The 15,209-nt window shown below is 39.2% G+C and overlaps 1 protein-coding gene across 3 annotated transcripts in view; it reads left to right on the forward strand.

Moving 5' to 3' along the window:
- FIG4 (FIG4 phosphoinositide 5-phosphatase) overlaps positions 1-15,209 on the forward strand; it is a 125,346-nt gene that overhangs the window by 65,775 nt on the left and 44,362 nt on the right. For all 3 annotated transcript variants that reach the window (XM_077998473.1, NM_001172433.2, XM_077998474.1), the window contains 2 exon segments: positions 1,241-1,407; positions 10,910-11,048. In XM_077998473.1, coding sequence (XP_077854599.1) covers positions 1,241-1,407; positions 10,910-11,048 — 306 coding nt within the window.

Below are 15,209 nucleotides of genomic sequence, written 5' to 3' on the forward strand. Positions count from 1 at the left end.
GCAGTGGATGTTGGTGTCTTAGAATAAATATTTCTATTAAAAGTTTGTGTATTCTTGCCATGGTTTGGGCTTTGGGTTTTTCTTTTGTTGTTGTTTTTGCTTGTGTTAATTATGAATAAACACTACATTCTTTAGATAAATTCAAAGTGCTTAGACAAACTAGTGGGTGTTGTTTTAAAACAAATCCAGATGGCATTTTCAAAAAAAGTACTGTGTCTTCATACATACTAAAAATCTGAGATGTGTAAAAGATTGATTCTTCATTAAGGATTACTATTTCTTCACTGTCTATTGCATCTGTGGCAGTCCATTATTTTTTGAAAATACAATTAATGATAGCTGATAGTGGTCATTGGAAATTGTCATAAAGGCTTAGCTAAGGAAAGTAATCAGTTTACAAATGGCCACACCAACAGATATCACTGCACTGGAAATATTAACAGACACTTGAAGAAACACAGGTTTCAAAAGTACATATCTAAGAAAGCGTATGATTTGTTAGTCTGCTGTGATCTGAATGTTTGTGTCTTCCCTAAGTTCATATGTTGAAATCCTCACCCCCAAAGGGATGGTATTAGGAGGTGGGACCTTTGGGAAATGAGTAGAGCTGAGAGGAACCCTCATGACTGGGACTCGTGTCCTTATTATAAAAAAGACTGAAGAGAGCTAGCTAGCCTCTTCCATCATGTGAGGACACAGTGAGAAGACCATCTGTGATCTAGGAAATGGGCCCTCACCAGACACCACATCTACCAGCTCCTTGATCTTATACTTCCCAGCCTCCAGAAATGTGAGAAATGTTTGCTGTTTCTAAGCCACCCGGTTTATGGTGTCTTGTTGCAGCAGCTTGAATGGACTGACACTGTGACAGGAGCACTTCTTTTTTCAAAGGCAATTCAGAGAGCACAGTACATTCTGTCATGGGAGGTGAATTGCTCTGGCAGGCTGCAGAAAGTTAGGAGTCTTTACAAGTATGGTTAGAAACAGCCTGGTCTGGCTTTGGTGGGTTATGTTTTTGGTGCCCCTGCTTCCGTTTTAGTGTTTTCTATAGCTTTGGTGTTTACTGGAATATCACTCTAAAATATATTAGCATTGCATTTATTTTCAAGATGTTGAAGAATCTAACTTGAAAGGCTCAGAAGAATTTTTAAAGTATAAGACTTGTTTGGAGTTTGGCTAAGTGAATAACTTGTGCTTTGATTTTGGTGAAATTCTTTAATGCGAGTTTTTCTTTTTTTAGGTTATTTGAGGAACTCTATGAAGATCATGGTGATACCCTATCCCTTCAGTATGGTGGTTCTCAACTTGTTCATCGTGTGAAAACCTACAGAAAGATAGCACCGTGGACCCAGCACTCAAAAGACATCATGCAAACCCTGTCTAGATATTACAGCAATGCTTTTTCAGGTAATTCTGAAGTAATAGCTATTTTAAAGACTTACTCTGAAGTGCATTTTTTATACATTTTTTAAAGCTATCTGGCTAAGTAAAATTAAAATTAAATGTTTTAAAAGTTTAAATAAAACAGTCTGTCACTTAGAAGGTGCTCAGTAAATGTTTGTCCAATAAATGAATGAATAAACATTTGTATTTTAAATAGAACACTTTTGCATTTTGGCACCCATAATTAGAGTTTTTATATAATGCAACACACTTTAATTCCTTGGCTTCTGTCTCTTTCTATTTTTCTGCTTGCAGTATATAGATAAAATTTTTTGAGGGTGTTGAGTCATTTTTTTAAATAGGGTTCAAAGTCTCGACAATTGTCTAAGAGTGTAAATATCACTGAATTTTTTAAATGTCAACTAGAAACAAATTGTGATATTAGCACTAAATTATACTCATTAAATTCTACTGTTTTATGACTTGTGAATACTACATGTAACAGGGTGTTAAAATGGTGCTTTTCCTGCCTCCATTCTGATGGAATTGCCAATACAATAGGTATCACAGACCAAAGTGATTGTGAGGCAAACCCCCGTGCACAGAATTTATGAAGGAATTTCATGAGTCTGCAGCCCTTGTATCAGATTAAGGATAGGAAAGTCCACAGAATACGGAGAAGAAGATTAATAAAGAGGTCCTTGGGAGTGAACTATTACCTGCAATAACAGCCACCCTCAGTGAAAAGAGAGTGGGCTTCAACAGGACTCTGGGTGAGCTTGACATGTTATCCTGCTATTGAAGAGACCCAGCATGTAGGTTTTGTACTGTTGTACAGCAGATCTGAAGCAGAGGGATGGGCTGAGGAGAGTGTGCCACATTGAGAACTGTCTGCATTCCTCCAGTTGGGTGGGCCAAAGGATACTTGAGGGTTGACTGGTAACCGGATGTGGGCCTTATGGAGGAGGGTGCCATGGAGTTCGCCTGGGTCCTGGCCAGTAAGGCCCTTGGAAGACCTAGCAGCAAGATCCAGGAAGTAAACACTGGATACCTAAGGAGCTAAGGAAGGAGTTACAAGAAACTGCCTGATAAAAGGGAATTGTAAGAGAATCCCAGTGCTGGCAGTTTCAGAAGCATCTGGGAAAGCATCCATAAGAGTCAGCTGTCCACATTTTCTAGGCCCAGAGAGATTGCAAAGCTCATCTCTTATGCTCCTGTCCAACTGTATTAGTTTTCTGTGCTGTGTAACAAATGACTATAAATGTAGCAGCTTAAAACAGCACACATGCATTATCTCACAATTTCTGTGCATCAGAAATTTATGCACAACTTAACTGGGTCCCCTGCTTAGGGTCTCTCAAGGCTGCCTTTGAGAAAGAACCACTTCTCATCCCACATGTTGGCAGAATTCAGTTCCTTGTGGCTGTAGGACTCATAGCAGCGTGCTTCTTCACAGCTGACAATAGGATTAGTGTGCTAGCAAGACTGAGTCTTATAAATGTAATGTAATAATGGGAGTGACAACCCATCATCTTTGTCATATTTTGGCCGGAAGCAAATCATAGGTGCCCCTGCCCACACACACGGGGGAAATCCACATCCATTTCCTAGGGCTGCTGTATCAAAACAGCACAAACTAGTGGCTCAAAACAATAGAAATGTATTGTCTTGCAGTTCTGGAGGCTAGAAGTCTGAAATCTAAGTGTTGACAGGGCCATGCTCCCTCTGAAAACCCAGAGAGGAGAATCCTCACCGGCTACTTCTGTCATGTGCTAACATGTACATATCCCTCAGGGTGTATATCACCATGAAAAAGGGCATCTGCTCTTTTGCCCTCTCCTGTCATCATTGTCCCTGTAATAGGGGTCATTATTGACACTTAAGGATCAAGTAATGTGCTTTTTTTTTTGAGACGGAGTCTCGCTCTGTCGCCAGGCTGGAGTGCAGTGCCGCAATCTCGGCTCACTGCAACCTCTGCCTCCCGGATTCAGGTGATTCTCCTGCCTCAGCCTCCTGAGTGTAATGTGCTTTGTAATAAGACTAGAGGACAGACAGAATGACTGTGTAGCTGTCCATGTTTAAAAAAGAAAGGAGTAATATAAAAGATAAAGATAGTTATGAGAAAATAATGTGCACAAATGGAAAGGTAAGGCAAAATTATGCACAACTGAAAGAGGAACTACTATGAAAGGAATGATTTTATGAATAATGTGGCTAAAACAGGCTTCTTTATTTTAAGAAGCATGGTGTCATTGGGATGTACAACTTATTTTTAAATTACAATGGGTATTATATAATGGTGACAATATAGAACAATTTTCTTTAAACCACTCAAGACAACTTTGCAAAACTTAGTAAGTCTTCTCACATTATGCTTCTGGGCTAGGCAGGAACATACTGATTAACTAGACTTTAAAAAAAAAAAAAAAAAAGCGCTGGGTGCAATGGCTCACACTTGCAATCCTGCACTTTGGGAGACAAAGGCAGGAGGATTGCTTCAGCCCAGGAGTTTGAGACCAGCCTGGGCAACATAGTGAGATCCCATCTCTACAATGAATATATAAATTAACCAGGCATGGTAATGCACACCTGTAGTCCCAGCTATGTGGAAGGCTAAGGGCAGAGGATCCCTTGAACCCAGGAGTTCGAGGCTGCAGTGAACTATGATCATGCCACTGTACTCTAGCCTGGGTGACAGAGTGAGACTCTCTCTCAAAAAACAAGCAAACAAAAGCAACTAGAATAGTGAAATTACATTGTTAGGAATTTTACCCTTGGTTTATGTGGATGGATTGATGTTATGTGGGCAACTCACCTGACCCTTTTTTCTATTTATTTTATTTATGTATGTATTTATTTATTTACTGTTCTTGAGGCTTCACATGCTAGCATGCATGTTTGTCGAGGAAGCACCTTTTAGTGTTTAATGTAACTGGTTACATAGGCAGTTGGAGGATGCTTTACAGGGAACGCATAGGTATCTCTTCAGATGTTAGGGAGAGCTTTTAATTCCCTTAAGGGCCTTGCTAAGCTCTTTCTATTTTTTTTTAAATGCAAATTTTGTAAGCCTGGATTTTCTTGCTGAAGCTGGTTGAATTTAAATCCTATTATAAAAAAAAGATAAGAAACCTACAGCAGTTAATAATAGATCTGCTCTATATATATATGTGTGTGTGTGTGTGTATATATATATAGGCCTAACATAAATATATACACCCACATGCGTGTGCATAATTTAAATGTAGTGAATGTGTATATGCATGCATGGAGGGGAATCATGTTCTCAACAGGGATCTAAAGAGAAAAGCTCCCAAGGTGTGTTAGGCTGTTTTTGCGTTACTATAAAGAAATACCTGAGACTGATTAATTTTATAAAGAAGAGAGGTTTAATTGGCCCACGATTTTGCAGGCTGTATGGGGAACATGGTGCCATTATCTTCTCGGCTCTTGCAGGGGTGCCTCGGGGAACTTTTAATCCTGGCAGAAGAAGGGGGAGCAGGTATCTCAGTGGCAAGGGGTGAGAGGAAGGAGGTGCCACACACTTTTAAACAACCAGATCTCTTGAGAACTCACTCACTATCACAAGGAGTGCACCAACCCAAACACCTTCCACCAGACTCCATCTCCAACATTGTGGATTAGATTTCAACACCAGAGTTCAGCAGAGACAAATGTCCAAATTATATCACAGTGTCAGGACTTCAAAGCTTACCGCGAGTGGAAAACAGTGATCCCAGAAGATGGTGCTGAGATGGCTTCACCTGGCATTATGCTAGTACTCTAAAGGACTGCCAGCAGTTTCTTCCCCTTTCTGCTCACTGCTGAAAAAGGGACATCAAAGGGAACATGCTGAGAACATTTTAATCTATCAAGAATAGTGAGATAGCCTTCTGAGATCATCCTTCAAACAGCAGATTGTGAGTGAATAAGCTGTATTTGGCAACAGCAGAAATAAAACAGTTGGAAAAATGTTTTGTTTTAATAACGTTTGTTTTAATACCCTTGGTAACTCTTGTTAAAGCCCAACACTTCACCTCTCCTGCAACCAAAGCAGTTATACATGGCAAGAGAAAAGTTTGTAACTTATTACTCTTAGTTTAAACAGACTACAGTTTTCCAAAGGACAGCTGACTGTCCTGTGACATTTCCATAGTAAGTTCATTCTTCCACTCTCCAAAATGACCATTTCATAACTTGTCCTCCTCCTTAAACCTACAACACCTCAGTCTCAGCTGATGACTTTGCTTCATGCTTCAGTGAGAAAATAAGTTATGAGAAGGGAACTTCCTCTAATTCTGAGAAGGGAACTTCCTCTAATTCTTACCATCAAATGCAGAGGCCGTCGTTTTCTGCTCCCATAGTTTCTACCCTATATTGTATTACAGTGCTTGTGGTGGCCCTGCTCCATCTGAAGCCAAGCCTTGTCTTTTTCTTTGACTCCCATGCCTGCTTGTGTTCCCTAACTATATGCTCGTTGGGGTACATCCTCAGTTTCTCCCTCTGTAGTGCATCATTGCCATTAACATAAAAGCATACCTTAGCGTTTTCCATCCACCCTTTCCAGCTATTCCTAATCCCACATCCCCCTCCAGCCACAGTCCTATTTTCCTGCTCTCATGAGCAAAACCTCTTGAAAGGGTTTTCTCCACCCTGTTCTCTCCACATGCTCCACTTGACAACTGCCCTGCCATGACACTGAAACTGTGCTTGTCCAGGTTACCAACAATTCCCACATTGCCAAATCTAATGTTTACTCTTCTGACTGCATCTTACTCAACCTTTCAACAACTTTCATCACAGTTGACCACTTCCTCTTTCTTGAACTTCACTCTGTGAGATCTCTCAGTGGGATATTGAGATCTCCCCCAATAGGAGAGAGTCTCAGTCTCTTATTGACTTCCCTTGCCCTGTTGCTAAACCCTTCTTTTTTCCAGTTTTGTCTTAGGGGTATCACATTCAGCTTTTGACCACCATGCATTTGACACTCAAATTTTTATCTCTAACTTTAACTTCTCATGAACTCCAGACTCATTTATCTAAATGTCTGCCTAGCATCTCCTCTGGGATATTGAATTAGTTTTTTTGTTTTCTGGTTTTTTTTTTTGAGACAGAATTTTGCTCTTGTTGCCCAGGATGGAGTGCAATGGCGTGATCTCGGCTCACCGCAACCTCTGCTTCCTGGGTTCAAGAGACTCCCCTGCCTCAGCCTTCCGAGTAGGTGGGATTACAAGCATGTGCCACCACGCTCAGCTAATTTTGTATTTTTAGTAGAGACAGGGTTTCTCCGTGTCGGTCAGGCTGGTCTTGAACTCCTGACCTCAGGTGATCTGCCCGCCTCAGCCTCCCAAAGTGTTGGGATTACAGGAGTGAGCCACCATGCCCGGCCATTGAATTAGTTTTTATCATTGCCATGACAAATTACTACAAACTCAGTGGTTTAAAACCATACCCATTATCTTAGAGTTTCTGAGGACCAGAAACCTACGGACACAGCATTACTGAGCTGTATTCTCTGCTTAGGGTCTCACAAGTCTCAAGTAAAAATGATGTCACATGACATTAAAATGAAGTCAAAATGTCAGCTGACCTGGGCTCTTATCTGGAGGCTTCCTGGCTCATTCTCATTGTTGGCAGAATTCCATGCAGCTATTGGACCGATGTCCCATGTCCTTGCTGGCAGTTGGCTGAGGGTCACTCTCAGTTCCTAGAGGCTGCTGCGTTTCTTGGCTTGTGGCCTGCTCTATTTTAAAGCCTACCACAGTGCACCAAATACATCTTGTGCTTCAAATCTCTGCCTTCCTCTTCAGCCTCGAAAGGATTAATGTGATTACAGTAGACCCAACCAGATGAGTTAGGATTTTTCTATCTTGCAGTTGATGATGAGTAACCTTAATTACATCTGCAGAGTCCTTTTTGCCATGTAGTAGAAAATATTCATGGTATGATACTAGGGAGCAAAGGTCTTAGGGGCCAGATTTCTTCCTACCGCAGATATCTAACAAAATCACAAATTTACCATTTCTGAGACAGAAACTCTTGACTGTGTCTCAAGTCCGTTTCTCTACTTGTTTTTTCTACTTCAATACCCATTGATCAATTCAGAAAACCTAGGAATTCTCCCTGCATTATTTCTTTTCCTCATCACTGTTCCCCAATCCCATCTATCAACAAATATTGTTGGTTATACCTCCAAAATTATGTGTTCCGTGTTTCATCCCTACTTCTGACATACTGGTCCACACAGCCACAGCCACCCACTGTTATCTGGATGACTGCAGGGGTTTGTTGTTTGTTTGTTTGTTTGAGTGAGGTCTTACCCTGCCGCCCAGATTGGAGTGCAGTGGTGCTATCACAGCTTACTGCAGCCTTGACTTCCCAGACTCAAGTGATTTTCCCACCTCAGCCTCCTGAGTAGCTGGGACCACACCCATCTAATATTTATTTATTTACTTATTTATTTATATTTTTTTGTAGAGACAGGGTCTCCCTATGTTGCCCAGGCTGGTTCCTACCTCCTGGGCTCAAGTGATCCTCCCTCTTTCCAGCCTTCCAAGTAGCTGGGACTATAGGCATGTGCCACCATGCCCAGCTCACTTTTTTTTATTATTTTTGTAGAGACGGAGTCTCCCTGTGTTCCCCAGGCTGGTCTCAATCTTGTGATCTCAAGCAATCTGCCTGCCTCAGCCTCCCAAAGTGCTGGGATTACAGGCATGAGCCTCCATGCCTGGCCATTTTTTTTCCAATACTAAAGTAATATATGTTAATTATACAAAGTACAGAATGGCTCACAAATAAATCAGATGATCCCTACCTTCCAGAGATAGCCACTTGTATATTTTGGAGAACATGATCCTTCTGGTCTTACTATACCTGTAATTTATAACCTGCTTTTGCTCCTTTAGATAATGTAGTGAATCTTTATAACCTTATTCTTCTATAACATGATTTTTAGTAGCCTTATGGTATTCTATCTTTGAGAAGCATCATAATTTAGGTATTTGCTTTGTACATTTAGAGTCGTTCTAAACAAACATGTTTGAACATATACCTTTTTTCATATTTTGATCTTATGAAAAGTTCAGAAGCAAATTTATTAGGTCAGAGGGTAAAAATAATTTTTAGGGCTTAAAATATCTATTTATATATTATATAGATACATATTTGCCAAATTGCCTTTCAGAAAGGATGTAACAGTTAATGTTCCCCTTGGCATTATGGGAGTGCCTATTTTGAAATGTATTTGACAACTTAATAGGCAGAAAATGGTATGTTGTTCTAATTTGCATTATTTGATGACTAGCGAAGTTGGGTTTTTATATATCCATTGGCTGTTTCTGTTCCTTTTGAAGTGTGTGTATCTGTTTTTCTATTAGGGGTTAATTTGTGTCTCTCCTACATTTAGTTGGTATTTATTTCAATGTCTGATGTGAGGTAGGGATCTGACATCATTGTCCCTTCCCCCTCCACCCCAATACTATTGTACTGTTTATTGAATAATACTTCCTTTCACTGCTGATTTCAGAGGCCACCGTATCATAAACTTAGTATTAGAATAAGAGCTATTTCAGTTCAAAAGTGATTTTTTCTCTAATTAAAAAGAATTGTTATATTTAAACCTGATTTATTTAAATATAGTGAGCAGTAAAGTTGGCTAATGTTTAACCTGTTTGAATGGTATTTGAATGGTGCATATTCTTTTTTCCCTTAAAGCGCAATTAAACATAAAAGTGGCTAATCATTTTGCCCTCTTGTTATCCACAACCACAGAGAGCCTACCAGTTTTAAACCCTTGTTCATATCCAGAGTACCACCATCTTCCTGGAGGTAATTGTTTTATTTCCAGTCAGAAGTAGCCAGGAGAAGATCCTTGGGCTCATTAGGGCTCACTTATATCTCAAGCTTAGTAAGTGACGATAAACATCATACATGTATTTTAAGTTGCAGCAGCAGTACTTCTAAGAAGTCTTCTTTATGATCCTTTGAAAGAATGTTCTTTTTTTGGCTATGTTTCTCACATCTTACATTTTACCGTACTTGCTAAAAATTACAGGTAACTCCTGTTAAAGGATGAAAGAAACTCCTAGAAAACGTGGCTGAAAAGTGGAAAGCTTCTCTAGATTATATTAAGATATTTTGAGGTACTATGTGAAATGAACTATTAAGTGCTATTAAGGCTATTTAAGAAGCATAAAGAATGTAATTGCCATAAGAGCAACATGTTTACTTTTGTATTATGTAAAGAGGGTACACATTGGGGCAGTAATGTATGCATTATTTAATGCTTGATGTTTTCTCTCAACAAGTGCAAAGAAAGTCCCCAAATGTGCTCAGCACATAAACATGTCTCTTTATATATTACTTTTAGCCCAAAAGGTAAGTGCTGTTTTAATGGAATGCTTCCTGTCTAATATATGAAATACATGTTTGATGTACTGTATTTCGTATTTCAGTCATTTAGTTTTGCCATAATGATCAAATAACCCAATGAGAACAATGTTGCTAATTTCAGGTGTATCTTGTTCACTATAACTGTTGGAAGAAAATTGATTTTATAATAATGTTACCTTGCTCCAAATGCAGTCATTTCTACTGTGCTATCTTTTTAGTTCTATGCTCATTTTTGGAAAGAGGTTATTATTTATATTGTGGATGTCTGCCACAAACTGGAATATACAGGACTCTGAGACAAGAATGGAAAGAAGGAAATAAGGAGAAAGAATGAAGGACACTAGGGAGGAGAATGTAGAATGGGAAGGGTGGTTCATGAGACCACTTCAGTGCATATTATCATTTTTACCAAAAGATAATTAGGAAAAGGAAGAGGAAGTAAAACATACACACCATCAGTTTTGTTATTTCATAGTATAGTTTAAAAGATAATTTTGGAATGCTCAAATAGTTAGAATGAGGCTGTTATCACGTGCCTTCTCTGCCTTCATTTTCAGCCGCAAAAGAGAATGGGCCAGGCTCACAGCTGACAGGGACAAAATATGTTGTAAACATTGTCTCTGTTAAAGAAAGGGAGAGTATCTTTTCAAGGATTAAAAGTGGAGACAATGCAACTGACTTGTTCAAAGTTGTACAACAGAATATGGATAGAAATTGGGTCATTTTATTAGTCTCTGAAGTCTCTGCTTGTCTTTGCAATAAAGTGAAGATACATTTACTTCAGGTAAAATAACAAATGGTGAGGATATATTTTCATTTAAAAAATAAAATTGCTATCTAAGGTATTTACTCTCTGAGTTCTTAAAGATGTTTAAGTGTCTCCAAATTCAACAAGCAGTTTATGTTCGCTATCATCTGTGTATTTTATAAGAGCTATGGAACAAAGAGGAAACATTTTGCAGCAAGATTTTAATTCTGCACCAAATCTTGGTAACTTATGTATGTGTGTATGAAGTACTTGTATTTGTATGTATTTGAAGTATAAATACTACTTTTGTACCACTCTCCTCCTAAGAAAATAGTCTCGAGTTATATACATCAGTAATTGATTTTCTGAAATATCTATTTTGCTTTTTAGATGCTGACAGACAAGATTCCATTAACCTCTTCCTGGGAGTTTTTCATCCCACTGAAGGGAAACCTCATCTCTGGGAACTCCCAACAGATTTTTATTTGCATCACAAAAATACCATGAGACTTTTGCCAACAAGAAGAAGGTATTTTTCTTCCTAGTCTATAATATAAACTCCCATTTGGTGTTGTTTGGAATATGAGATACTTTTCATCTTGAGAAATCATAGGCTAGTCAGTTTTATTTTATTTTTTAAAATTTTTTAATTTTTTTGTGGGTATGAAATAGGTGTATATATTTATGGGGTACGTGAGATGTTTTGATACAGGCATGCAATGGGAAGGAAGCGCATCATGGAGAATGGGGTATCCATCCTCCCATGCATACAGCAGTCAGTTTGGCCACATGCTTGCCATGAGTTCAGTACTGTTGATGTCCTGAAGTAGGTTGGGGAAAATGTGGTTAGCAATTGTTGTTTTGCATTTTCTCTAAGATATGAAGTTTCAGACCTTCATTGTTGAACAGAAGTTGTAGCTCCACTAAAGCAAACCAACAGTATCATCTTTGAGTGTTTCCTACAAACTTGAAACTCTCAAGGACTCTAAGATGTAGAGTCAGTCTTAGATTTTTCAAGTGTGACAGCTAAGCAGCTTGTACCTTGTAATTCCAATATTCTCTCCTCCACGAAACAACCAGTCTCAGTAACACTGGGAAGACAGGAAGCTAGAGCAGTGCTACTAGCTAGCGTCAGATAACCACTTTCATGTCCCCACCACTCACATGCTTGAGTCACTTGCCAGTACAGGTTATTTCGAGTGCAGTTAAATTGGTAATAATATTCTCAGAAGAAACAAACAGTTTACCTGAAGCAGGTTAGTGTGACACTCTGTGGTGTGAGCCTCAGGGTCAGGTAGAGTTGAGTTGGAATCTCTGCAGTTCTGTGACCTGGGTCGAGTAATTTAAACTCTCTAAGCCTTATTTTCCTTATCTGAAAACGTAAATGCCTGGACACACCTCACGGAGTCATTGCAAGTATTTAATGAGGAGGCTCTTTAGTGTTTTTTAACTGAGGAGTCATGTACTATAATAATATAATCAATTTTGCCACATAAATAAAATTTTTTACATACCATACATGAGGTTAGAGCCTAGTCCATTGCACTCAAAGGCCTCTAATGTCAAGTTCTCCCGTTGTGCTTTTCTCTTACAACATCAATTTAATAGAGCCCTAATTTTGTATAAAGATACCTACCAGGCCAGGCGCGGTGGCTCACGCCTGTAATCCCAGCATTTTGGAAGACCAAGGCGGGAGGATTACCTGAGGTCAGGAGTTCGAGACCAGCCTGGTCAACATGGTGAAACTCCATCTCTACTAAAAAAAAAATACAAAAAATAGCTGGGCATGGTGGTACGTGCCTATAATCCCAGCTACTCGGGAGGCTGAGGCAGGAGAATCGCTTGAGCCAAGGAGGCAGACGTTGTAGTGAGCCGAGATCATGCCACTGCACTCCAACCTGAGCAACAAGCAAAATCTCTGTCTCCAAAAAAAAAAAAAAAAACCTGCCAAACACTGTAGGAGTCATTGCCAGTCTGTGCTAATTGTGTGTATGGGACCATGAACAACGGACAAAGTTGCAAGTACAGCTCTTGCAGTTGTTATTAAGTTCTGTGTTGCTTCAGGAATATTTAAAATATTAGGAAGGTCTCAGAGTTTATATGTTTCTTATCAATACATATTATTGGAATAACCAACTTAATACTTGAGCTTACTCTCCCTATAAATGGAGCACTGCTAATTTTTACATTAAATTTATTATTAATAAAATATTATTTACATAAATTTTTGCTGACAAAAAATTTGGAACTGTGTATTTGTTGAGTGATGGGTATAAATACCTGTATTTGTATTTACTGATGACAGTTAACTGTAGGTAAATATGGTTGATTTTCTGAATTTTTATATTACCTGTAAGTATTGAAGATATTTTAGATAAAGCTTGGGAACAGCCATAACTCAATTTTCTACTGCAGAAATTAGCTGTGTATTAAAAGCATAATTTAAACCCCTTGCTCACCTTGAGTTACATAACAAAGGCAGGTGGTTTGGGAGTTTATGTGTTGGAATAAAAGGAAGCTGGTGTTACATCCCCATTTTCTAAAAAAGGAAATTGAGGTGCAGAGATAATGTCTTGGCTAAGATTATTCAGTTAGATGATTCAGTGAGAATCAGCTCTAAGCCTACCACTGAAAATAAAATTGTATCAAAGTAGATAATATGGCTTACTCAGTTGATTTAGATCTCCTTTTTCTGGTTGGTTGGTTGGTTTTTTGTTTTTTCCTCTAGAATGTCAAAATTCTGAAAACTGTTTTTTGATGTCAGGGGAACAGGGTATTGGTACTGCGCATAAACAGTTTTTTAAAAAACTTTCTAGTGTCACCCACCTGTACAGGTTATTTTGCTGACAGTTAAAGCAGCATTACAATTCTCAAAAGAAATGAAGAGTTTACCCGGAGGCAGTAACAGGACAAGAGCACGGAGCTCAGGCTCAGGTAGAGCTGAGCTAGAATTTCTGCAAGTGTGTGGCCTGCGACCCATTAACCTCTCAACCTCATTTTCTCACCTGTAAAATGGAGATGACTATACATACCTCGCAGGGTCATTGAGGCTTAAATGGGAAAATATATGGAAAGTACTTAATACTAGGTCTGACACAGAATAAACCCAGTACTGAAGTAGCCAGACTCTGGAAAGCCTGCCTTCAGTTAATACCTGGGTGACCTTGGGCAAGTCACTTAACTGGTCTCATTCTGTTTCCACATCATTAAAATAGAGACAATAATAGTACCTAACTTACAGCTTTCTCAGAGAATCAGATGAGATCATATAAATGGTTAGCACCTAGTTACATACAATAGGTGTTAGTATTGTTACCGTCTTTTGTTTGCTTTTGAGTCAGAGTCTGACTCTGTCACCCAGGCTAGAGTGCAGTGGTGCGATCTCGATCTCGGCTCACTGCAGCCTCTCCCTCCCAGGGCTCAAGCCATCTTCTCCCCTTAGCCTTCCAAGTAGCTAGGACCACAGGTGGACACCACCATACCCAGCTGATTTTTGTATTTTTGGTAGAGACTGGGTTTTGCCATGTTGCCCAGGCTCGCCTCCAACTCCTGGGCTCAAGCAGTCTGCCCATTTTGGCTCCCAAATTGCTGGGATTACAGGTGGGAGCCACTGCACCTGACCTATTACTATTCTTTAAGGAGATAACATTCCCTAGTTTTTAATATCTATTAAAGATCATACAGGATGCCCGTAAAGTCTGGAAACTTAGATAATGTGACTTATTAATGTAATATTAATAAAGACTTTATTATTTATTCATGGGTGTTTTGAAATTTGTGGCATGTTGTATTTTATATCGTGTTTACCAATGATACGGGAATGGTATAGATAATGGCATGCTATGAAATAATATTTTTCTTGCACAATAAGAGAAGAGGGAATAAACCTAACTCTACCTAGAGTTCATTGGAACAGGGTCCTCTTGAGATAAGTACTTCAATGACACAAAATCTCACATTTATTGATCTGCCTAAAACCGCTAATTGAAGCTTTGTTCTGAATTTGATTAATATGGCATATAATCATCTAAGATCCCATCTAATGAACTGGTGTTTAGAATGTCACCAAGATGCTTTTAGGCATTAAGCGTTAATTATTTCATTGACTCCTAGAGTTGGGAGATTTATTGGCTTGCCCCTGTCTGATATGTGAGTTCCCTTTCTGTTTCCCTAGGGAGAGGTAATCTGGCCTATGCTTGACAAGCTCTTGTTTGTCAACTGTTGAAGAGGCAGTTTTTTGGAACAGTTCGCTTACACAATTCTTCCTCACGTCGTGCTGAGATCTGCTCCTCTGTAATCTTACTTATTAATCCTAAAGACCTTAAAAACAAGATTTCCTCATCCACTTGATAATCTTTTAAATATTTGAAGATGAGTTCATGTACTTTCAAAATCTCTTCTTCTACTGGTTGAATAGCTCCGGTTTCTTCAGCTGTTCCTTGTATGCTGTGGTTTCAAGTCCCTCCAGCATTCAGAACATCACTCTCCTCTGTGTATATTCCAGTTGAGGTCAATGTTCTTCTTAAACTGTGGCCCCCAGATCTGGGTCCAATAATGGTCAGCGTTTGGTCTGATTTGTGCTAGTTGTTGTGAGACCTCTGGGACCATCACTCCCCTTGTCCTAGATGCTGTGTTTTCATTGATAAGCATAAGGTCACACCAGCCATCCTCAGCGTTGCCATCACAGTGT

Source organism: Macaca mulatta, chromosome 4 (assembly GCF_049350105.2).
Source record: "Macaca mulatta isolate MMU2019108-1 chromosome 4, T2T-MMU8v2.0, whole genome shotgun sequence".
NCBI classification, from domain to species: Eukaryota; Metazoa; Chordata; class Mammalia; order Primates; family Cercopithecidae; genus Macaca; species Macaca mulatta.